Source organism: Excalfactoria chinensis, chromosome 1, assembly GCF_039878825.1.
Source record: "Excalfactoria chinensis isolate bCotChi1 chromosome 1, bCotChi1.hap2, whole genome shotgun sequence".
Classification (NCBI taxonomy): Eukaryota; Metazoa; Chordata; class Aves; order Galliformes; family Phasianidae; genus Excalfactoria; species Excalfactoria chinensis.
Genome location: NC_092825.1, coordinates 35,748,107 through 35,773,115, shown reverse-complemented (window position 1 = coordinate 35,773,115; position 25,009 = coordinate 35,748,107). Strand labels below are relative to the sequence as shown.

Here is a 25,009-nt window from a genome sequence, read left to right as displayed (position 1 = left end):
ATCACATCAATACAGATTTTTGCTTAATTCATTAGAGATCACGTTCAGAATGTTGTGTGTATTTCAAATCCAGTTATGTGGACATAAACAAGTTTTTAAAGTGTCTTCTACACAAATAAATAATTAGAAAACCAAGACATATCATCAATACTCTCGAAATTATAATAGCAATACACGCCTGATCACATACAATTTTGAAGTCCCAAGGTGGAGTCCATCTTGAGTAATCTAAAAATAAAGATAGAATTAGAAGTTGAGGAGGGAATACATACATTTGTAGTAACTAAGGAATATTAACAACAGTGTGAAATTATAATACTTACAGACAATTTTATCCCGTTCTGCATTTCCTGGAGAAAGGAAAAAGAAAAAAGAAAGGCAGTCAGAATTTCTCTTTCTTTAAATCTTATCTTGTAAGCTGAATCTTACCAATCAAATCTAACAAATCTGAGAACTTGGTTGATAAATCTTACAACAAAAGTGAAATTGCTTTGATAAAAATTGAACTGCAATACTTTATAATGTCTCCATGAAGATATTCTTGCTTCTAACAGTAACACTGATGAGAAAAAATGCCCACATGACAATGAATTGAAGTCTTATATGAATTGAAGCCTTATGTGACCATTTTCAGTTTGAACCCTCTCTTATTTGTGCTTCTCAAAATAATAAATACAGTTTAATATTCACAACATATACATGAGCTAGTACATACTACCGGGTACAGTACCTCTTTATGGTTGAGAATGGGAGACAGACTGTTTCCTAAATTGGGCCTAAATCTTGGGATTAAGTATAACCTGGTAGTCCTATCTGTTTTTCAGAGGTGTCTCCTACTTAGAAATTAAGACCCATAAAATTGTTTATTGCTTTTAAAGCTATCCTAACATATATTAAGACAACTTTGTTAAACCACAAGCATGACTTCCAGTTATCAAATGAAACTTAAAAACCTATGCCCTAACTTTAGCCACATGAACCTTCCAACTTTTGGCTTTCCAGTAGGTAGAAACTGTATTTTGGGACCTTCTGAAGAGAGACACCGAAATAAGACTTTTAAAAGTACATAGATACATGCTAATTTCTTTATCTGGTTAACGATGTCATACCAAATGAACCAGCACAGAGTACAACGGAAACTATAATACATTTGAAACTATAATCGTGAATTATCAAATTGAGACTTCATAATTATCACTAAGACACCGATTCAGTAACGTGAACAATGCACTTGTTTCCAGAATATAAATGGCCTTATGGATAGTTTACTGGACCTGAGAGAGCATCAAGAAGGAGTAAACCACATTTTGCAGCAGTTTTTATCAAACCCTTGGTTGTATTTTTTCCTTTTATGTATTACAGTTTACATTTGCTTTTACTTACTACACAGTTTCCTATCACAGAAGTCCCTCTTGGCACAGTTACTGCATGGTGGTCCTTCTTGATACGGTCTTCTTTGAAAATTACCACTATAAGGGAAAAAGAAGTTTCTATGAGACAGGTTGGTCATGCATAATTTTACAGAAGTCACTGGTTGAAATAAATATATTGAGGTAAAACGAATGGCTCACTATTTGTTAAAAACCTTGGAGTAACTTTCAAACCTCTCTTTTCATTTTCTTTGTTCTCTCCACGTGAAAGAAAAGACTCCTAAAAAGTTATTATTATTTTTTATGGGAAAGTACTATGGCTTTTTCTACTATGGCAGAAAAATAAAAACGACACATGTAACAAAAAGATATTCTGTGGGCTACTTGCTGTTGAAAAACTCAACCTTCATTCAGCAGAACACCTGAAAATGCCTAACAGTGAGAATGCAGTCTTAATGAAGACAGACAGATTATTACACATTGAAGGACCTCATCTAAGTGGAGCCTGACTGTTAAGTATAAGGGTCAGCCTGCAGGACTTACTGGTGGCACACTCTAACAAAATCCACTTATACGTTTAACTGGAAGATCTGCCAACACAGATACCATCATTCTGGCCATCAGGTAATCAGCTGCACAGTATCCTGGTTATGCTGTATGGTCTATTCAAAAAGGATGAAGCAATGCTATGCTCACAGCCTAATCCTAGGAACAAAGAAGCAGATTTTGCTCCCCCACAGGACTGTGGGCTACTGTTCTCTTCACCTCGATAGCAGACACTTTGAATAATTTCCTTCAGAGATCACTTGCATCAAGACCTAAGATAATTTTTTTCAGGATTCCAAGTTTCTACACACACTCTGTACTATCTGTATTTATAAACAGGAGTTACCCACCAGACATGAAGATGTAAGAGCTGGTAAAACATTGCTGAGAAAGGTGCACAGAGAACCCCTCCAGGACAATACCTGCAATTTTACTGCAACTTTTCTTTTTTGACATGCCTTTACACACATTCACACACACTGTTGGTAGGCTTGACTCTTACCCCAGAAGCTAAAGTAACACGTTTCCACTACATACACTGCTCTGAAACTCAGACAGGAAGAAAATGGAAGCAGAGTGCCCACCATCTTACCTCTTCTGGTACTAGGAATCAAAGACTGTTTTGAACCTGCTATAGAAGAGCAGGAGAGAGTACTGTGTACATATAAATAAATAAATACATACATATACAAAAGTTGCAGGTTAACTGGCATAACTTTTGAGTAAACATCCACACATGCACTCACAGCACAGGTGATTTCGAACAGAAAGCAACAAGGTTATCCTAAAAAGGGTCTCAGACTCCTGAATGAGAAAGACAAGAAAAAAGCAAAGCTTCTCTAAGTTCTGGCCAAAGTATATCAGATAACGGTGTGAAAGGAGGACCAGCTGGTGATTGTGCATGGTTCAATTGCAGGAATGCAATACAAGCCACAGAGACTGCCTGAGCTGCAGTTCAGGAGGTCTTTCTTGGTATCAAAGGCTTCAACTGCAAACAATAATTGTATTGTTACTACAGAGTTTTAAATCCTCTATAAGATCCTCTTTGAGAAAACAGACTCTGAGCTACATATCCAGAGAGATGGAAGGCACTGCCTCTATCCTGAGATGCCTTGCCTTCTCATTACAAAGAAATAAATCTATCTGCTGAGCTAAACACTGAGTAACACCTAACTTGGGGAGTGGTACCTCACTGAGAAGAAATAATGAATGGGAAAAAAAAGGCACAGATTAACTTCTGGAGAGGAAAAAAAGTCCCCTTCTCAATGGGGAGTGAAAGAGCAGCATGGCTGAGTTCAATTGGCCATTGGGGTGAAACCATCACACACTTGAAGCAAGATGGGGCAGCTAACTTTAGGCATGAGAATGCTGACTGGAGGTGATGGGAACCTCAGACATCGATGGTACCAGAGCATGCTGTCTCATTTCCTTTGGAAGACATCTATAAAATGCCTACACTGCACAACTGCTATGTTGAATAAGGTAATTTTAGCAAGGTGATCCTTTAATTGGTGCATCCTCACTTCTGAGAAGAAACTGCTCTCTGTCAGGGTAACTGAGTCATAAGGGTGCTCTTAGAAAATGGTCTTACTGTTCTAGCTCCACTTATTTCCTGTGGTGAATTAGAGATTGGGGTCCTTAGTATCAAGCAGTTATACCTCATGTCTTTGTCAGGGATTAAAGTGATAGGACAAGAAATAGTAGTTTTAAACTAAAAAAAATAAAAAAAAAAAAAAAAGGAGGTTTAGATTAGATAAAAGGCAAATTCTTCACACAGAGGGTAGTGAGGCACTGGCAGAGGCTGCCTAGAGAGCTGTAGATGCCCCATCCCTGGAGGCATTCAAAGCTGGGTTGAATGGGGCCCTGAGCAGCCTGATCTAGTGGCAGGCATCCCTGATTGTGGCAGTGCTTGGAACTGGAAGATCCTTCCAAACTAGGCCACTATTCAGCTTAGTTATCAGTTATCAAGAATCTGCAGAATGGCACAAGATATCAGCATGGTAAATTGTTACAGACTAGAAAAGTTTAAATTAATAAACCTTCGCAGACCACTGTTGATGTCCATTAGTCATTATTCTGAATCAGTTAACTGGAATTTTTTTTTATGTCAGAGTTTAAAAAGAAAACAACAGCAAAACTCCATATCCCATTAAGTTTCAAAATAACAATAGAATTAGAAGTAAGGCTAGGAAGAGATAAGGGCAGAACTTAAAGGAAATACTTCATTCAAACTAACTGAACTCTGTGACAGTGACCCAAGTTTGTGAGGAGAAAAAAAGCTGCCAACTTTCCCATTTCTTCTGGCTCATATGAAAAAGAAAGTAATGAAGAGGATCATAAACCAGAGTGGGATTTGCTTAAGATCAGCACAGAATGACTCTTTCAGTGAAGTTAGTAGATTAAAAAAAAAACCAAGTACATGTTGTAATGGTTATGTGTCCAGTAGTAAACAAATTAAATAACCACCATTCTCTCTAGGCTTAGCATTTACAAAGCTACCATAAACGAAGATCTCAATTTACTTTTAGTGGACTATTAGTACAGTTGATTTCTCTTTCTTAATATTTAGAAGAACAACTTACCTTGGTGCGTAGTTGCAAACAAAATTTGCTGCATTTCTTATTCCTCCAACTTCTTTACAGAAAACAACAGCACAGCCCAGTTTATATGAATCATCCCAAACAATCTAAAAAATGTTCAAAAATAAATTGACACACAGTGGTAACCTAGTCTAATATTGAGCAAATACCAAGTTGTTTTAAGAGAATCTACATATCAGTTTTGCAGTAACTGATCTACTCTCACTGTTTACTCATAAAATAAACGCTGTTAATTACACCACAAGAATAAGGGAGCTTACTTCTTCTACAGGACAACTTTAGTAGACATCATTGACTTTATGGTCGCTGGGCAGGTTCCAAGTAACAGAAGAGAAATTAGTGGCAACTACCTGACAGCTTCTTTGAGTAGGACTGCAGAAAAAGGCTTCTCATGCTAAAAATGGCCTGGCTGGTAACTGCAACAAACCTAAGCCTGAAAGCTTTAGCACTGTACAATTTCAGACTAACCACTGCTATCTGCCATACTTGAACAAGGATGGCTTACTATGGCTTACAATCTAAGCATCCACTACTTTTATATACCTTACCTTATACCTACAATATCTGGATGATCATAGTCAAGCAAACAGAGACAAACCAGATTGCTCTCAGTATCTCTCCAGCATGAACAGTACAGAGCCTCAGACTGACAAAACAACCTGAACATCCCCAAAAGTTGCATCCTGTCCATTTTAACTGCTAAAATTGGTTATGTTAAGCAGACATAACCTTGCTTAGAAAAGGATTTAAATGTTTAATTTGGTACTACCTGAGACCCAGATTAAGGACATTCACAATTCTGTATTAGTGACAGACCCTGATTTATCTGGTAGGCACTAAATTATTAACTACACAGAATGTTTTTGTTAAGATGATTCTTACCTGAGTGTAATGACCGCAAACTTTACTGCATGTCTCCAATGAGTAATTGTAGGATCTGACTTCATCATACCACGCTTTAATGGCATCTTTAACATCAAATATTTGATGACTTCCAATCCATAAATTCTCTCCAATACTCGTAAAATAAGGATGGGCATAATATTTCAAGTTTAAATACATGTTATGATCAAAAATGCATTTATTTGCCCATGCCCTGGCAGTCCTCGCCAAAGCTGCATCCCAAGTCTGCAAAACAATGAAGTTGAAACAGTTGTGCAATGTCAAGTTACAAAAGTCTCCAACAGTCAGATAAAACCAGTCAGGCAATAAAATGGACAGATACAGATCATTATATATTAATAACAGGTAGACTTTATATATTGGAGCTACATAAAGAAATGTTTTTCCTTATTTAAGGCAAGTACTTGTATTTTATTTTGACTTCTCCAGTGGCAGCACGAAAGAAATACATACTTAAAAAGAATTACTACCCCCCCTTCCCTTCACTGTTGAAAATTAACTTAGTAAGAGCACATACTAGCAACTAAAAAAAATGTTTGGAATGCACTTTTATCTTCAGATAAATGAGTCATTAATTAAGCGTGAAACTTCTGGGGGATTTTCTCTTATTGAACAAATTGTTAAGGATTTCCATTACATAAAAATTAATTCAGAATAGAAAATACACAGCTTCTGTAGATTAAGATGTATAAATATTTTATGCATTTTAAGAGATTCTCCACAAACACATCCTGCACTAATGCTTTAAATACACCAGAGCATTTTACAAACACAGCTTCATAAAATATGTTTGTTTGGCAAATAATTTATTCTGCTATTTATTATTTCTCGGCAGTCTACCACTGTAACATAACTTCCTATTATTTAACAAATGTATTTGCTATTTGTGTTCCAGTCTTGAGTGCTTTTCAGCAGGTTTCTTCTATCTTTAACTACCTAGTTTTATGTCTTATAGAAAAGATCCCAGATTTTAATGCTTGGCTTAGCACTGCACAGACATTTAGGTTTACTCTTTGTTTCTACATGGCTTCCAATGCTGCTATCTCACTACAGCTTGTTGATTTTTCTAACCATTTTTCTAAATTAATATTTCCTTTTTTTTCACTGTTTTTTTTTCTGTTTTTCCTACTCCTGAACACTAAACATAGGCACAGCGCTTTAACAAGGTGCTTCAGCCTGAAGGTTATATGGCTCCCCACCTGCCATTCTGGGTTCTAACCCATGTACACAAAGCCATTCCGTTCCCACAGCATGAGAATATGTGACTATTCTCAAGACTACGTCAAAAAAAAACAAGCTGTCAGGTCTTATTTTTTCAGCACATTCTTCAGTTTTGTTTAACCATTTTCAGCAAAGTTTTTAGTGCAATTTGTGTCAGTGCCAGACACAAAGACTTTGCGTTGCTACCAGATTTCCAGACCCAGTATTCCAGTTCATATTCTTGCTTTTGACAGACAACAGAACTGCCTTCTGGTGCTGGACTTCCCTTCTTCTGGAAGGAGCTTAAGGGGAGACCTCATGGCTCTCTACAACTCCTTGAAAGGAGGTTGTATCAAGGTAGGGGTCAGCCTCATCTCCCAGGTAGCAGTGATGAGAGATAAGGGCCAAGAGTCGCATCAGGGCAAGTCTGGATTGGATATTGGGAAGAATTTATTCTCAGAGAGTGGTGAGTCATGGGAACAGGCCGCCCAGATTAGTGGTGCAATCAGTGTCCCTGAAGGTGTTCAAGAAATGTGGAGATGTGGCACTGAGGGCTGTGGCTCCGAAGGCATGGTGGTGATGGGCTGACAGCTGGACTAGATCATCTTAGACATCTTTTCCAGCCTTAATGATTCTATGATTCTTCCCAACTAGAAATTCCTTGGAGCTAATGTGAACCTCTTCTACTTGTTCATTCTATCACATCCTCAAGCTGCACGCACGGCTGTTTTTACCTCACCTGTCTACAACCAACCCAACTTTCTAAGATATTTCTCAACAAATAAGTGTAATGTTATCTGAACACACGTGGCACTGCTTCTGCCCCGGCCACTTCACCGCACCACCCCACACACACAACTGCAGGCCACTGCCTACCATGAACCGCATGTTGCTGGCGGGGGGATCAACGTTCCTGCGGAATACATTGTGGGAGCGCACGCACTCCCTGATGAAGGCCTTATCGGAGATGGTTGGCAGGGCGGGGAAACGCCCAGACACCGCACCCAAGGGCACCTCTACCGCCACCACAGCCACCACCACCGCCCACAGCCTCATGGCGCTTCACCGCCGTCACCGCTCGGGCACGCGCCGGGCGGCAACGCCGCTTCCAGAACGTTCGGTGGGCTGGAACGTAACGTGCGGTGCGCAACGCAGACAGCCCCGTACAGCTACGCCCAGAGCGCTACACGCCTCATCCCCTCGGTCTCGGCCGCTTAGCGCTCCGCGACGTGCGGGAACCGTGAGGGGGCAGACTGCTGCCGGCGCAAGGACCGCCCCGCTCGGCTACCGCTCCTCCTTCCCGCCGCTGCTGAGCGGCCGCCGGGCGGGTGTTGGTCCGGCTGCGGCCATGGTGCTGTCCGTGTCGCAGCAGGCGGTGGTTTCGGTGGTGTTGGTACTCTGTCTGCTCGTCGTTATGCCCAGGATGTTCGGGGGAGGCGGCGGCGGCGGTAGGGCCGGGCGGGCTCCGCGAGGCGGCAGGGCCGGGCCCGGCCATTTCGAGCCGCAGCAACAGCAGCAGCACAGAGGTACGGGCCCGCGCTGCCTGTGGGGCCGCTCGGCGCCGTGTGTGTAGGGGAGGGCCCGAGGACAGCCCGTGGGTACAGAGGGGGCTCTGAGGGAGGTGTTGGGAATGCCTACGGCCACCTGAGCCAGTGGGGCCAGGTAATCCAGCAGCAGTGTGTGTGAGCATTAAACCTGCTCCTTTATGGCCCTGCTAGTTGCTGTCTGTCTTTAGGAAATTATAAAGTATAGGTGAAACTGTGTCGCTTCAGCCAGTATGATGCCGGTTAGTGTAACGAACGGGTAGGTGTATTGCGTTGGCTGTGTGAATGAAAACATTTGTTCCCGTGCCGTACCACCTGTTCAGCTTGCAGATACTAGTGCTGGCATCTGCAGCATCTCTCATACTGCCGTGGCCCAAGTTGTGCAAGGCTGACCCTCTGCTGTGCTGGGAGAGCACTGCACTGTTGCCTGCTCCTGCCAGGCCAACCTTCACTTCCTATAGTCCTACAGCCTTCTCACTGAGAGCAAACACTTATCTATGAGAGAAAGGAAGCAAACAAGGGAGGGAAGCATTTAAATCTTGGCCAGTACTTCTTGGCTGTAAATGGGAAGCTGTTGTGGCCACAGCACATACACAGTCTGTTGATTTTACTTAACATTGCAAGCAGCCTGAGCTGCCTGGCAGGGTACCTTGGCTCATACCCTCAGGGACAGCTTTGGGGTAAATGTCTCTCTGAGTTGGCTGTAAGCATCTCTGACCTTGTCCTCTTGGTATGAGGATGGATGGCCTTTTAGAAAAGGGAGGGCCACAAATAACCTTCACATTTAATACAACTGCTGACTTGCTTCAGAAACTGCTGAGGCCTAAGCAGGGACTCACTGGACAGAAAGGAACATGGTGCAAGATTGTACTTAGCCTTAAAAGAACCAAAGCAGTAATACAGCATTAAAATGTTTTCTTTGTCTTTTCTATGGTTTGTCCCTGTGTTGGCCAACGTGTCTATGAAGGGAGAAACACAAAAAATTGTATCTTAAAGGAGCATGGAAACTTAATTTGAGAATCTTTCCTACTCAGACTTCATGTTCTATTTAAAAATAGGTTGATTATTGATAACTTTCTTTGAATGTAGAGCTGAAAGCATCATCTGCTGGAGTGAAGAGTAGAGGTGGTCACAGGAAGGCAAGAAGTTAATTCTGGTTGTGAAACTGATTGCACTTCTGATTTCATTTTTTATTTTGTCTTATTTCATTCAATTTAACTTTTAAGGTAGTCCTCAGACAGTTCATCAAGTTCACCCAAATCCAGGAAATCCTGAAGGTAGTGTTTACCAGAGTATTCAGCAGATGAGAAATGCAATGGCAAAAGAGATGAAGAGTGAGAGGACGAGAGGAAATGGCAGAGACTTAGCATTCACACTCATGCCCTTGTATGCTCTTGGAGTGGGAGTGTTTGCAGCATACAAATTCCTGAAGGTGAGACATAAGAAAATTGTTATTATTGAAATTGGAAGGATTTTTCTTTTGTTCTCCCCAATTCTGAGCCCGTGTATGTGATTGTCTGATGACATTTGATCTGACCTCTAACATATACCTCCATAGTTAAAATAGAAGCATGTGTGATTCTTCCTTGTGAAGGCTTTGGTCTTATCTTAAATGAGAGTCTTATGCTTCCTCTCCCAGTCTCATAAAAGAATCTGAGAATATGAGCAGTGCTGTTACCTGAAGCTGTAATTTAAGTTTCATCAGTATTTTTCATTCTTCAGAATGAGCTGGAACGTGGGAATGAGGTGATTCCTGCAAAATAATACTAGCCTTAGGCTAGCAACTGGACAGAACAGTGAGCAGTAATAATGAGCAGTCTAGAACTTCTCCCCCACCCTGACCCCACTCATTTGTATTAGGCAGCTGTAATGAAGACTGCAAGCCATGAAATGCAATACCTTTTGTACCATTAGTGAATTAAGAAAGGAGAATGCATGATCGATTTGTTCTTAGTTGTTTTAGTATCACATTTGTTAGGTATTATATATAGCATTTGCAAGATGAGTGTGAACCTGGAATATTGTTGCTTGCCTTTAGGGGGAAAAAAAAATAAGTCAAACTTAAACCTGAACATCAGTATACACAGTCTGTTTGTATCTGTAGACAGTTTCGTATCATCTTCTATATCAGAAGAATACGACTCAGCAAGATGAAGTTCAGAAGTTGAACAGTTTGGGTCTAGAAATAAATGTAATACTAAAAGTAATTAGGTTGTAAGTAAGATTTAATATCATAAAACTGTATTTTGGATGTTATGACTCTACACGCTTGTGCTTGCAGGCCTGAAACAAAAGTGCTTCTATAGTAACTTCTATAGTAACATAATATTTTCATGGCATTTTTATTAGTTTAAGAAAAAGAGTTTTATCTCCTAATTAATAGTAATCTAGAAGGTTCCTCCCATTAATTTTGTAAAACTGAAGATGAAGAAGCAGCCATATCTTTTATAACTTCTCAGTCATATTGTCATTGCTTTGAAGAGAAGAAGGCAAAGCTGAAATGAATTTCTTTAATGAAGTACAAATCTCACAGTTGCTGTTTACTTTCAGTGAATTTCTCAATGTATTTTTATTTTTAATATGAAGATATTTGTGTAATCTTTTAACACAACTTTGTTTATTAAAGATGAAGGCACATGAAGAAAATCTCTCCGAGAAGGAAAAAAGTACAGAAGAGAAGGCAAAGGAGACAGGTAAGATTCCTATTCAGGATGCATGCATTCATCAAGTACGTGTATTTCCTGCTGAAACAAAGCTACTTATTTTCATGAATACATTCTAGCTCAACAAGAACGTCCTTTTCATTTACTTTAGTGCCATTAGAAAAGGACAAAACACATTTTGTTATTCTGTATATTTCAAACGCTTACTGGATTTGTTTGAAAACTCCCAATGGTATTATTCTTTAAAACAGTTACAGTAATACAAGACAGAGAAGCATTATATAATGGTTTCAGTTTTCTCATTGTGTAGTGGTTCTCTGCCTTGTAATGTGCAATGTTTTTGTCACTTGATGCCTGCCTGGTGAATGGTCCCATTAGATTGGAATGTTAAAGTAGTATGTAATACCTTTTAGAATTAATAGAATGTTGTAGGAGAATATAACAGTATTATGCTTAAAACAGTTAACAGATTGCTCTGGTTTTGGGCTACATTAGAGATCAAAGCCATGATATATTTATAGAGGAGAGAAAGTATGTAATGCCATCTTCATGAAGCCTTTGACTGATTCGGTGTATTTTGGACACACCAAGAAGTGAACTTGCTTTTGGAGAAAAAGCTAAGGCACATCAAAGTTGTACTGTTCTCACACCTTTTCTTGCCCCTTATATAGGCAAGATTTTGTTAACTAAACAACTGGCAGCCTCTTCTGGTATCCCTGTACAACAGATCTATGATTGGTTTTGACAGTGATTTGTTAGCTGCTTTTTCACCACCCTCATATATTGTATTTTCCTTTCTTCAAAGTTTCATGGTGTTTGAGGAGGAGTTACTCCTGTCAATGCTAGTGCCTTAAGCACTAGTTGAATGCAACTATTTGAATGTATTTGCAAGGTATGAGTAAAAAAAATTAATGACACTGTGAAGCATGAAGGTACTCAGGCAGTATGAGGAGTTAAGGCCTTTGATTCAGGAAGTCTTAAAACTGCATAGTTCTAGAGGTTGGGAAAGTGAGTCACGTTCTCATCAGATTCTACCAAGGTATGCCTGTATTGGGTGCTGTTAGGGATAGGTTACTGGATGAGAGGGATTTCTGGACATGCGTTGTAAAGTTGCTGTTCTTAACCCAGCCATTTCCCTTTTATGTTCTAGATTTTAGAGAAAAAACCTTTCTGAATTTTGAATCTGTCCGACCAAGAGTATAAAGTGTTATCCTTCTGGCATTGTAAACACTTCTAATGTAGCATGAAGCATTCTCTCTCTCTTCCTTCTTCCCTCTTTTTCTAATTTGTTTTTCTGTTTGCTAGAACATCAGCTTTTAGAATTGGAGCAGCACCTGGCGCAAACAGAGAAAATGTTAAATTCTTTGTTGACTCAGTTGGATCCATTGTCAAACTGGTGAGTGGTTCAAAAATGTTTTAGTTAGAATCCATCTTCTGGATGGCCATCTTATGGCCTCAGATTGCACCAGGGCAAGTTTAGGTTGGATGTTAGGAAACACTTCTTTACAGAAAGGGTAGTTAAGCACTGGAATAGGCTTCCCAGGGAGGTGGTTGAATTGCCATCCCTGGATGTATTTAAGAGCCATTTGGATGTAGTGCTCAGGGATATGATTTAGCAGAGGGTTGCTAGGGTACTATGGTTAGGCTGCGGTTGGACTTGATGATCTTCAAGGTCTTTTCCAACCTGGGTAATTCTATGATTCTGTTAAGTGAAATTCTGCAAAATGTCAATAACACATTTCTGAGATACAGGTAGAAAATGTTGGTTAGGAGCCTTCCTTAATTGCTGTTTATGTAGTGCATTGCAGGTAATACTCATTCTTTCATTTAGGGTCTTTTCTGTAGACATTCCCTTCTTCACCAACATGAATGCTAAAGCTTGCAATCAGATTGCAGTTTAACTTGTTAAGCGACAGTAAAGCAGACTGATGAGAATAATACTGAAAAAATACTGAAGCTCAGCAGCCTTTGAAAATTTGTGGGAATTACATTTCTGGCAGCAAAATGATTTTCTTCATTTTGATACCATTAGAAGATGAAGTCAGTTATCAAGGTATAGCTGCTTAGTTCTGTGTTTTGAGGAAACCTTTAAACTCAGTGTGTTTATTGGAGAGAAACATAACTGATCCTTGGTAGTGAAAAAACAGGGGAATAAATGGTATAACCTCTTTGTAGTTTTGGAAGGTGTTCTTTCTTTAAGAAGGTAGGGCCTTATGCATGTACCAGAAATAAAGGTATCCATGCTGTACGTTTTGTGTAGACCTGACAGCATGAAGCCTTGTTTAAAGCATGCAGAATTTCACCGTTGTTCCTTTAGTATGCTTCTGAACTTAAAATATACTGAGACTGTTAAATAGTAACTACACTGGCCAATTTGTTTACTCCCTGGTAAAGAACCTTTTCTTGATACTGAGTGATGCAGCTCTGTGCTGTTCCTTTAGGCCTTATTGGTGATCACCAGATCTCTTTTTGTGGAGCTGTGCTCCAGCCTCTCATCCCCAGTCCGTATGTATCCAGGGTTGCCCCATCCCAGGTATAAAATCTGGCACTTGCTCTTGTTTAGTCTCATACAGTTGGGGATTGTATGGCTCTCTAATCTCTCACGATCTCTTTATGGGAGAAGTTCACAAAGAAAAACTTGACAAAAATTATTGCTAAAGTAAATATTGCATTTATGTACAGAAAGAAATACTGCTATCATATGCATTGTTATTAAGTGGTCATTTCTGAGGTGATCTTTCAGCTGTTGATTATGTCTCTTTTTAGTGTTAATGCTTTAGCTTGTGAGCAGAAGGATGAAATAATGACACAGATCCAATCAATTAGACGACTGATGAAAGAAAGTGGATTGGATAAATCAGAAAACAAGATGACAGGTACTTCAATTTTCAGTGGTATAGTTATCCTATTCGTTTACATTTTAAAACAGTCAACATCTTTCTGTGATAATGTTCAGCTCCTGCATCTTATGTGAAATGAGTGTAGAATTAGTTTTATTCTGCAGTTGTACTGTTCTTCCTGTTTGGGTGGAATCTTGTATCATGTTTGTTTTTTTTGTATGCTGTGATTTTATTTTTAAGAATAAATGCTAGAATGTGTGTTATGTGTTCAAGAGGCAAGCTTCTTGAATGAGAGTCCTTTAATAACCTATTAGTATTGGTCTGACTTTAGTCTGAGGATACCCACGTGGGGACCTTGGAGGCTGTGGGCAATGCTTGCACTGTTATACTGAACAGCAAATTGTATATTAGTTTCCTGTGGAATCTTCCAAAAGGTGAATAGCGATCCAAGAGAAATTTTAAATGTTAGGAGCGGTTGATAAGAAGTTTTGGCAATTGCTCCATTAGTTGAACTTTATTTAAAGAGAGAAATAAATATCCTACATCTGAACTGCCTCTAAACTTGGATCCCGTCCAGTAATTGAAACTAACTTGTTTTTTTTTTAATGAATTGTAAGATGTCAGCCACGTTTGTGATGAGAAGCTGGAAGATCTCCTCCAGTCATTTGCTGAACATTCTCAAGAGAAAGAAATGAATGACAGAGAAGATGACGGTAATGAAGATTTGCATGAAGATGTTGATGATGATTGCAGAATAGAGGAGCGTGAATTATGTGATGAATGTGAAGTACATCAGTTTGAAACAGATGGAGTAGAAGACCAAGAGATGATAAACAAGGGTGTAATAGAATCGGAGATGGGATTGAGGAGACGTAATAAATATGAATGAAATCTGCATGTGTAAAACTTAAAAGCTTAAGGTTTGTTTTTTCACCATGTTGTATGCACTTTAAACTGTTCTGAATGAAGTTATGAAGCTATATGCACTGCTGTATGCTTTAAAAAGAGAGATTAAAACCGCTTGTATCAGTGATCATTCTGCAGTTGGTTTCAATGGCAGCAAAGTTTCACTGAGGATGTTTACAAATTCTATCTATTTATTTTTTCCTATAAAAATATTTCTGTGTTCTGTATATAATACACTGTAATCTTATGCTTCACGAAAATATTGGAGTGTCTTGTGACTTAGACTGTAAAGAACTGGTGCTTCATGTTTTGTAACTAGTAAGCACAGTATCACTTGAAGTGTGACTTCTTGGGTTCATTAAAGAGCATGACTGATGAATTTAGCTCTTCCTGGAAGTCTCTGGAGGGAGGGGAAATGAGAAACAGTTACAGGTTAGGCCTTAAGAGATGTGTTCATAGAGAAGCTTCTTGACTGGGAGAGAAATTTAGCCACTGTTGAAACATCTTTTGTTGTCTGCTCAGGAATGGTGTGTAGTTGTAATGTCATTGTAGGCCTTAATGCATTACATTGGGTAACTTCTTTTTTTTTTGGTCCCACTTCTGTCACTGGTTAAACTTGGCAGCTGCATTATCATTGACTTACCCCTTAATACTTGTGTCCTTGTTTCATACTGATGTTATAGAACCTGATTCATTGTAACGTAAGTGGGTATTAACAGATGTGTTAGTACTTCTCATTCAAGAGCTGTAGATCGTGGGTGTTTCTTGTTATGTGTTGTGCCACTAAGTCAATGTTTAAAAAAGCTTCTTCTGTTTTCCTTTATTTTTTTTCCTTCTTTGCCATCATAACTTCTATCCAGACCTTAGTTTTTGTGTAGTTTTTTCTTCACTTCATGTGCATGCTTATGATGCTGCGATGCTTTGTTTGTAGAAGTCACAGGTCGGCTTGCCTGCTGTTGGTTTTTGGTTTTAGACGTACTAAGCTTTTAAATAGTCAGTTATAGCGCCGTGACTTGCTTTCTCGCACAATTCAGCCTGCAGTCGTTCACATCTCTCCCTTTTCTCTGCTTATTTCTCCCTCTCAGAGCCTGAGTGCTGGGCCCTGCATGGCCAGGGGCGGGGTGACGGGTGCGGGCGGGGCGCGGCGCGACGCCGTTACCACGGGGACGCTTGTAGCGGCCGCCTTGCTCCGGCCCTCCCTGTCTTAGTGGCGTTAGCGGCGCTGCGCTCCACCTGAGGCTTCGTTGGGAGGGCTGTGGCCGTGCCCGTTTGTGTCGAACCCCTCGAGAGAGGTTGAACGTTTGGGAGGCCGCCTCAGCGAGTCCTGCCCGCTCGGCTGCGTACACAGCGCGGTTGCGCTTCCCGCCTGGTAAAGGGAGTGGGAGGTCCATAAGGTAAAAGGTCAGCCTTTGTGGATGGCGGTCTAAAAAGGGAGTGTGTCTGTTGTCTGGGGAAGTACGCAATAAGCTTTAGGTTTAAACTCGCTAAACGGAAGGAGAAAGCAGCTCGGCACGGAGTGCAAACAGGTGAAACGCGAGCTGTGTTTTTCAGTTTGTTCTGAAGGCTGTCGTTGCGTTTGCATGGATTTGGAAGTGAAAGGAATTGCTGCATCCCCTCGAAGGCAGACTCAGCTGTCGTCCAGAGGGAAGAAATGTCAGGTATGTTAACAGAGGACGTGTGGTTGTTTTCTGTCCCTACGCTGAGTTTCTTACAGAACTCTAAGCAGACACCAGGGTTGTGAGTTCGGGGCTTCAGTGCAATCAGCAGAGAAGAAAACTTACGAAGAAACTAATTGTGACAGAAGGTGATAGTTTAGTATGATAATTCCATACAACTGTTTCTCAAATAAAGGTAAGGATTTCAGAAAGAAGCATATCAACATGCTGGGTGCATCCCTGGAGCCTGGGGAACGCAAGAACAAATGATGTTTGTAGCAAAGACTCAACCTGTGGTGAAACTGTTTGCAGCTTTGACTGTGTTTCCTTTTCCAAAAGAGCAATAAAGTAGAACAGCCTTCAAAGCATAATTTCAGAAGGCATGATTCCACACTGCCTTTGTGTGAAACAAATCCCAGTGCTTAGCATTCATTATGAGAGGTAATCTTTTTGAGGTAATGGCTGACCTTCGGAGATAAGAGGTAGACAGCCCTCACAGGATTACTGTAGCGGAGACCTCCAGGTTAATTTTTGAAAGGTTGACTAGAGTAAACATGATCTTGGATTACGAGAGCCATTGGTTTTATTATAGGTAAATATTTTTTGTAACAGTTGATTTTTCTCACGGATACGGGGCATAAAGTATGCAGTGAAGTAAACTTCATCTGCAGTGTTCCCTAAGCCTGCAGGCACCCATTTACCTTCTGTATTTAATGAAAAAACTTGGGCACTGGTAAAGAAACATCCCTTTTATGCCTGTCAGTTTCCAGATTAAACTCCTTATGACATGACTTTTTGTGGCTTGAAAAACTTAATCGTAGATTTAAATGAGGTTGAGACTCTGTTCTTCATCCAGTAAACGTGGATAGTCTTCAAGACGACTTTGCTTTATTCCTGATTTGATGACTCAGAAAAGGCATTAAATGTGTTGTGTTCTTTTTTCTTAAAGGCAGTTGAAATGCTGCAGAAAAACCTGTGATTTGATGCACTGCAGAAATACATGAGACAGCACACTGCGTTATTCAAAGAACAGAGTTTGTTCACTTTGCTTAGTCTGAGGTGTAAGGCCGCATTTTATCCCTTCAAAGCTTTTAACATATTTCACCACAAGGTGGTGGTGTTCATTATGTGAGTCCTCTCTGAGAGAGATTATTTTTAATGTATTAATAGCTGGTATAGATGCTGTCTGTATTCTTAATGACTAGAAAACTTTCTGTATTGACACATACTGAGTATTCTTGTCTCAAGATGTGTAAGAATCATCTTTCAGTGGAAAGTTTTTGTTTTGTCCTTTTGTTAGTACTATCTCAGTCAAATACATATGACAGATATCTGGAGGTATTGGTTCTAACCCAAGGCAGGCTGAAAGAGAGAACAGTGGGTTTGTGTCCTGATCTCTGTCAGCATGTAATAATGTGTCCTTCTAGGGGTGGAGACCAGACACACGTGCTGCTCGGGGTCCTCGCCCACCAGAGTAAGTTGGCTCATGTTTTTCATCTGATTTGTTTAATAATTTACACCATACACCTGCATTTGTATTGATATGTAAATCAGCGCTGTGTAAAATTTATCATCTGAAGGCTGTTTTCTGTGACGTATTTAAGCAAAAAGTTTCAATATGTTATTTACATTAGTGAAGTACCTTATAGCCACTGTCTTTCTACGTTGTTTTACAACTATGTGTTTTTATGGCCTTGTGCTGTTCATGTCTGCATCAAAGAACTTCAACATTTTGTGTACTGTCAGTCAGTTTGTAATGAAAAACAACTGGAAATTAATGAGCTCTCTTTATTTGTAGAAGCAATTTTGTTATAATAGGGCTGTTTGGAAATACTGGCAGTATCAGTCCCCCAGAGCTAAAAACATAAGACACAGAAATTGTGTCTTATCTGTGATGTTTTTATTTCTTTAAACAGAAGTGTGTGTGTGTATACACTGAAGTTATAGCTTGCTCGCCCTATATAGTTGGATTCCATTGTGTTAGTCTTGCTCAGATAATTGGGAAGGCTTGCATCTGGAGGAATTATTGCTTTCCTGTGGACTCTCTGGTGACTAGGCTGTAGAGGGATGTTTCCACAGACCTGCCGTGGAAAATGGAAATAAGAATTCTTGATTTATGATTGGTTGCAGCAGCTCCTGGTGGTGAGTGAAGCTTTGCTGGGCCTGTTTGAAGCTGGGAGGGAAGAACGACCTTGCAGGGGCCCTTTGTGGTTGCTGATGTGAAGGAGGAAAAGCTCAGTGTCTGGTTCATGAGGGGGCTAATGGACATTTCCCAAGTAGGCTGTTTCTAGTTGTAAGGAAACGTTTGTGTAGGCACTAATAGTAGTAACTATTGGAGTTTGCTTGTAATGTAACTGGAAAAATAAGAAATCATATTGTTCCTAAAATCATTTTAACTTCCTGCAGGGTGCCATGCCTAGATCTAGGGAGGCTGGGTGATTCTGATGATGAGGTAATTATAAATTAATTTGGTCTTGAATGGTTTTTAGAATTTATGTATTGCAAGAACTTACCAAATACACTTCTGAATATTAAAATAAATAACTAAATAAAAATTGATCACCTGTCCTTTCTTGTTTTAGGATGGGAACTCTTACATACCATGCAGTAGAAGTTTTCCTCATACATGCTCTCTAAATTCATCTTCGGATTGGAGACCATCGTTAGAAATGCCACTTGGGCAGCATCTACCATCTCAACAAGTCAGTCTCTCCTAACAGACCTCTTTAAAATGTGCCCCTTCAGCAGTAATTTGGAAAAAGTAGTTAAATATTTTAGTATCATTATACAGGATTTTTTGTTTGTTTGTTTTTTCCTCCTTCAATTAAATTCTCGAATCAAAATGCTAATGGTCCAAAATACTTTTGTCAAAGGAGTTTTTACTGAGGAGCCTTTAGCATATTTCAAAAATCTGATTTTTGTTTAATACCTGAGCTCATCTTTGTTGTTAGGTGCATTTATCTTTCTCATAATCACTTGCAAGAGATGTATTAATAATTAGCTTTGTCAATAGTTTGTCAAAGAAACTGAGTAGCGTTGAGATAGCATGTAACTTTGCTTTAACTTTCTGAACAACGCATTAACTTAAAGTTAAAAGGTAAGATCAGTAGTGGTCATTAAGCATATGACTGAAGAAAAACAACCTGAGCTTACAAACATTTAAGTATTCTTTCTGGGAAGGAATAGTTACTGTTGAAAAGGGAACTTCTGAAATTAGGTACAAATATTTCAGTCAGACTTTTTCTTAGTCTCCTATCTTTAAATGTAAATGTAAAATATTCTGATTTAAAAATTGCAGCACTGTTCGTGATCAGCATCCAGTATAATAAATGCTAATTGCTCAGATATTACAATTGTTCTCTGAATATGGAAAAAGTTTTCCTTCGGACACTGGTCTGAGTTAAGTTTGGAAAAAATAAAAGTGACAACTGATTATTTGACCATTCCATACATCTGAGATTTTGCTAATTACTATTTAATTTCTCTTTTCATTTAAACAGATTTCTAGAATGTCTTGTCAGGTGAAAACAGAGGTAAAGTAGATTAAGGAATGTACACTGACAAAATTAGTAACTGAATAGTAAACACAGCAGCGTATGGTCTGAAAGTCTAGTATGTTTTGGCATCTTTTGTGTTGCAGGAAGTAGCTTATTTAACAGTCTTCTTAATCTGTCATTCTACATCCAATAGTATTTTGAAAATGTTTCAGAAATAATAACTAGAGAGAAAAAGCTGATGGTTAATACAAAACTTCTCTATTAGTGATCCCTAAATACTTGAGAGGTTGGGCATCTGGAGCTTTTAAACAAATTCAGGAAGAGAAGTACCAACACATCTTTCTATCATTGTCATGCAATTTACATCAACTTTGTAATGTTTTATTTGTGCACTTCTATTTGGTTAGAGTGCAGGAAATACCCTTAACTTACTAGCGTTATCTGGAAGAACTAGGAAGTACTTTCTACTGTTAAAAAATCTATTAATTCAGAAATATTTAACTTAAACCTAAGACATACTGAATGACTATGTCTGTCTAGAGCAGTAGTGCTGCCAGAGAGAAAACAATTATCAATACATTTACATATAATCTCTATTTCTTATTTATTAACCTGTATGGCAGGACTCCAGATTGCCTGGCACTCCAAGGTGAATCTGCCAGTATCATCATTCTATTTCCTTGTATGACCAAGTGGTTTCTCAACTTGAAACAAATAAATATTTGTTAAATATTTAGTAGGCTTCTTCTTCTTCTTCTTCTTATTATTATTATTATTATTTTTAATAGAGAAAATATAGAGCAGTGTGGATTAGGAGAAAATGACAAAGTTTATATGTAGCTTCATCCCCACATGCTGTGTCTCTTGTATGTACTCATGGGTGCTGTAAAATCAAACGCTTGGAATTGTTGTAGACCAGTCTCTAGAGAGGGTTTAGTTTAATTGCCCTTGCTAAACAATGTCTGCCTGGTCCTTGCAATTTCATGATATAAGCTATAGCCCCTGGGCTGCAAGTACACTGCTCCAGGCTGTGCCTCCCTGCCCTCCACACTTTGTAGAAGAGTCTCTGTCCTGGCTGATCTCATCATTTCCTCCAGAGAAAGCACAGTCTCCTTTCTATCCCCCGCCCCCTCCTTCAGGCACTTTTACTTCATCCTGTCTTACTGAAGGTAACTAGTAAAATTATGAATAAAAATAGAAAAACATAAAACATATCCATCACGAGAACAAATAGAAGTATTCTTCTGAAGAGGTGTTCTGAATATAAACAACACTGATTTGCTGCAGCTTCTCACCTACTCTTTATTGTTGTTTAAGCTTCTGCATGCTGCCTGAAGCCTAACTCTTTTATTGTTTCTTAGAGTTCACAGCTAATGAGTATGTTCATTAATTTAGGCAATATATATGGATTTTACAACATGAGATAACTGGACTAGGAGTGCTTTAGCTCTTAGAATATCTCTGTATCCAACAAAGGTATTTTTGCACATTATAAAATGCACCCATAAATGCTGGGGAAACAAAAGGAAAAGGCACAACCCTGCAAAAAAGAACTTGTGGGTACTGGTGGATGGGAAGCTGGATATGAGCCTGCAATGTTCCCCCACAGCCCAAAAAGCCAGCCATATCCTGGGCTGCATCAAAAGCAGTGTGGCCAGCAGGTTGAGGAGGTGATCCTGCCCCTCTGCCCTTCTCTGGTGAGACCTCACCTGGAGTACTGCATCCAGGTGTGTAGTCCACAGCATAGGAGAGACATGGACCTGTTGGAGTGCATCCAGAGGAGGGCCATGAAAATGATGCGAGGAATGGAAGACCTTACAAGGACAGGCTGAGAGAGTTGGAACTGTTCAACCTGGAGAAGGCTCAGGGGAGACGTGATAGTGATTTTTCAGTATCTAAAGGGGGCCTATGTGAAAGAGGGAGACAGACTTTTTATCGGGATCTCTTGTGATGGGACACAGGGAAAAGGTTCTAGTATAAAACAGGAGATTTAATTGGGTATAAGGAAAGTGTTTTTTATGACAAGAGTAGTGAAAGACTGGAACAGGTTGCCCAGAAGTGTGGTGGAAGCCCCATTCCTGGAGACACTAGGGTCAGACTGGATGGGGCTCTGGGCAACCGTCATCTAGCTGTAGGTGTCCCTGTTAATTGCAGGGGAGTTGGACTAGATGGCCTTCAAAGCTCTCTTCCAACTCAAACAGTTCTATTTTTAACTGCAAATTATCTGTTTTCCATTGTATGGCATTATAATCACAGTGCATACATACTTAAGTTGCTATACTCTTCTTAGCTCTGGATGCCTGTAGTTTCACTTGTTTTATTTATTTATTTATTTTTTTAATATGAAGTTCATGCAAGTAAGTCTATCTACTTGCGGGAATGCTACAAAAGGTTGATCTGACTTTGACTGTTTCAAGGTCTTCCTTTCTTCTCTGCTTTCCTTTATCTTGTCTGCTCCCTTTCTGCCTTCATAATGTCTTAAATACTGTAGTGCTAAATTTACAGTAATTCATCTTCTGTTCATTTACTTTCTTCTTGCTATCTCTCTCTCTCTCCTTATTTTTTCTTTGCCTGACTTGGGGAGAAGATTTTCCAAGCAATTCTGAAATACTAAGATCATATTCCTCTCTGTGAGTACCCTTTATTTCTGCATTGCTTGCTTCTGGGTCCCTGACTGAGTATTCCTTTAGCAATATGTATTCCACCTTCCTTAGTAACAGACTGTGTAAGTAAATCTTTCCAAAATAGGTCACTTTTGGAATAATAATTTGAATGTGGTCTTATCATTCAGGGATTAGCTGGTAAAGAGACGTGGATCTTCTTTTGAATGAGGAAGTTGCCCCTTTAAAGAACATTTTGAAGTTCAGAGTTTTTTGAAAAACAATTTTCTAGACTAGGACTGTTTACTGATGTCTCAAGATAAGATGTGTCAAGTAGGGTTGCTGGATATAGCCATCTTATTTTTGTTAGCATTGAGGAGATAATCACCTAAATGTTGAAGGTGTTGGTTATTCAGGAAGAGAATGGATAGCGGTACTCTGAGGGAATTGCAGAAAAGAAAAGAAACCACCTTCAGAGTCCAGAAGCTTCAGTAAAGGTGCTAACAAAGTAGTAATTGCTTTTTTAAGTCGTAAATGTTTGTTGGTATCTTATTCAGCATGTAGAGAGATTTGCATGTGCGTATGCAATAAAAAAACTTCCATGTATTAATTTTAAAGACATTTCCAAATATGGTTTTGGCATTTAACACTGAGCAGGGAATAAAAAAAATACAGGAAGTTCCCTTTAGTCACTCTAGAATGAGAAACTGCGGTGCTTGTAAATGCGCTCTGCTGTCATAATGTTTGCCCTCATAGTGCATGTCTAGGCTGGGCATTGAGATTAGTGTGATTGATGGGGATGAGCCTGGAGCCTAAGAAGATAAGTGACAGGGGAAAGATCTTGGTAAAATGTTATTTCCAAATATGGAAATGCATTCAGGCTCCCCCTTCTTCCCCCCCTCCCTCCCACCCCCCCGGGTTACTCCATTGAATTATGTTTGTACCAAGGACTTAGAAAAGAAATGGTGAAGAATATGGTCTGAACCTTTGAGAACAATTAACACTGAAAAGGGACAGAAGTATGGAGCTAAAGTAATGGGAAATAATATCTGCACTTTTTGCCTTGACCTTGTGTAAAATCCAGCACATGTAGTCTGCAAAGCTTGGACTGCAAACTGTGTTAATTCTACCAAGTTTCTTTATTGTTTTTACAGTAAAACTAAGCAGCAAACAAGGGAAGATCGGGCCCTTGAGTAAAGGACTCCAGCAAAGAACAGGAAATGGAAGTGAGCAGATTCTGTGAGGACTGGTCAAAGCTAGGCTGTGCTGAGGGTAGATGACGATTTCGGCATATTAATGACATATAATATTCAGAATATTAATGGCTAAATATACAGACGTTGAGTTAACATGCTGTGCCTATTGCTTTTCAAATGAAAAGTTTGTAATAATTGACAATGAGTTTATTTTATTTGCATAATGTTCAGTAGAATGAAGAGAGATGGTTTCATGGAAAACAAAGACTTTTTTATTGCTTGGGCTAAGGTCTCTTTTGCACATATTACTTAAAACTGTAAAGGATTTTTGCCCGTAGGGCACCCACTTCTGATATTCAGATAATACTTGGAGAACATACAGAACCTTTATTTATGGGTACTTTAAGTAAAAACTGAGTGAAGAAAATGAATTGGTTGTCTTGTTAAGCGTGCTTTTATGTTTGCCGGTGGTTAAGAATGTCCATTCTGTTGTTTTGTTGTGGTATTACTTTTGCTTTTGTTTCCACTCTTACACACCGGTCTGACGCTGTGATGTCATCTGTTTTCCAAGGAGTGCATCCTTTATACAGTGTTCTACAAACCCATCAAAAGGGTATTTATGTGAGTAGCCAGGTTAGTCTGAAACTGAAGGAACAGGCGACAAGCCTAGACACAGAGAGAAAAGCCAGGGCTGGCCCATTCTAGTGCATTTGGGCTCCAGGGAAGTGAATACCAAGCACCAGAAGCTGTGTCTTGTCACTTCTTGTGGCAGATCTCAATATATTATCTAACCAAGAAAATTATTCTGCTGGACATTATTACTGTCCTATTAAATAATAAATCAAATCCTCTTTAGATTTCAAGATATTATTTTATTCCATTAATGAAACTTGTAACTTTTCTTCCCTGAAAATAAGCTGTTCCTAAAGCAACGTAGATAATGATTTGTCCCTACTGATTTGTTTCCTCTTTCCCAAGTTCTGTAAATACAGTTTCCTTTGTCAGTTTTCTTAAAATATATTCTTATGTAATCTACTCAGACTGATTTAAAAGTCTCTTAGAACCAGTTCAAAAATATGCTTCAGTTCTTTTTCCTATCCAGACTGTGTTTTAACTTCTTTGCTGATCAAAAAGCAGCACCTCTCTGACTGAGATCTTATACACCTGATGGCAGATCTTTTGCTTTATCTTCAATGTTTTTAAGCAGAACGGAGAGAGCTCTTGTCTTCTTCAGAGAGGTACTTACAGTCCACTTTCTCCCTGACTTACTGCTGGTCTTTAGCAAAGTTTGTAGAACTGTGCTATTTGTTGAGATTTTTTTTTGTTTTGTTTGCTTCTTTCTATATGATTGAAAATTGGTAAGGATTCAGAAGTTGGGAGGCAACACTAGTGAGCAAAATCTGTAAGTTCTGTTCTAATAGAAAGCTAAGCTTATGATTTCTTTCCCTTTTTAATTGTCATAAAAGTAGGATAAAGACACTCCTAAAAG

The 25,009-nt window shown here is 39.2% G+C and overlaps 3 protein-coding genes across 6 annotated transcripts in view; 2 read left to right on the top strand and 1 right to left on the bottom strand.

Moving 5' to 3' along the window:
• Positions 1-73: 73 nt before the first annotated feature.
• Positions 74-7,675, bottom strand: LOC140254911 (GLIPR1-like protein 2). Its single transcript, XM_072342062.1, has 6 exons — positions 7,496-7,675; positions 5,399-5,644; positions 4,499-4,602; positions 1,384-1,469; positions 324-350; positions 74-228 (listed from the first exon to the last, which is right to left on the bottom strand). Exons 1-6 carry the CDS (start codon positions 7,673-7,675, stop codon positions 74-76), a joined length of 798 nt encoding a protein of 265 aa, XP_072198163.1.
• CCDC107 (coiled-coil domain containing 107) lies at positions 7,674-15,389 on the top strand. Its single transcript, XM_072342074.1, has 6 exons — positions 7,674-8,145; positions 9,390-9,595; positions 10,790-10,856; positions 12,132-12,222; positions 13,593-13,702; positions 14,284-15,389. Exons 1-6 carry the CDS (start codon positions 7,674-7,676, stop codon positions 14,553-14,555), a joined length of 1,218 nt encoding a protein of 405 aa, XP_072198175.1. The 3' UTR covers positions 14,556-15,389.
• A 384-nt stretch (positions 15,390-15,773) lies between these two features.
• The window catches only part of CAPS2 (calcyphosine 2), a 31,161-nt gene continuing 21,925 nt past the window's right edge, over positions 15,774-25,009 (top strand). The window contains exons 1-4 of one of the 4 annotated variants that reach the window (XM_072337747.1): positions 15,774-16,230; positions 17,655-17,701; positions 18,634-18,679; positions 18,810-18,929. In XM_072337747.1, coding sequence (XP_072193848.1) covers positions 16,153-16,230; positions 17,655-17,701; positions 18,634-18,679; positions 18,810-18,929 — 291 coding nt within the window. In that variant the 5' untranslated portion in view covers positions 15,774-16,152. Of the gene's footprint in view, positions 16,231-17,654; positions 17,702-18,633; positions 18,680-18,809; positions 18,930-22,336; positions 22,355-25,009 lie in introns of those variants that run through there. The other 3 variants (XM_072337756.1, XM_072337765.1, XM_072337773.1) reach the window with 3 other exon arrangements.

Coding starts and splice junctions, on each gene's coding strand:
- CCDC107 (XM_072342074.1), top strand. CDS start 7,674: ATGGCGCTTCACCGCCGTCACCGCTCGGGCACGCGCCGGGCGGCAACG. Junction 8,146..9,389: donor GCAACAGCAGCAGCACAGAG/GTACGGGCCCGC, acceptor TTAACTTTTAAG/GTAGTCCTCAGACAGTTCAT. Junction 10,857..12,131: donor AGAGAAGGCAAAGGAGACAG/GTAAGATTCCTA, acceptor TCTGTTTGCTAG/AACATCAGCTTTTAGAATTG.
- LOC140254911 (XM_072342062.1), bottom strand. CDS start 7,675: ATGAGGCTGTGGGCGGTGGTGGTGGCTGTGGTGGCGGTAGAGGTGCCC. Junction 4,603..5,398: donor TTTGCGGTCATTACACTCAG/GTAAGAATCATC, acceptor AACATTTTTTAG/ATTGTTTGGGATGATTCATA. Junction 229..323: donor AGAACGGGATAAAATTGTCT/GTAAGTATTATA, acceptor CTTTATTTTTAG/ATTACTCAAGATGGACTCCA.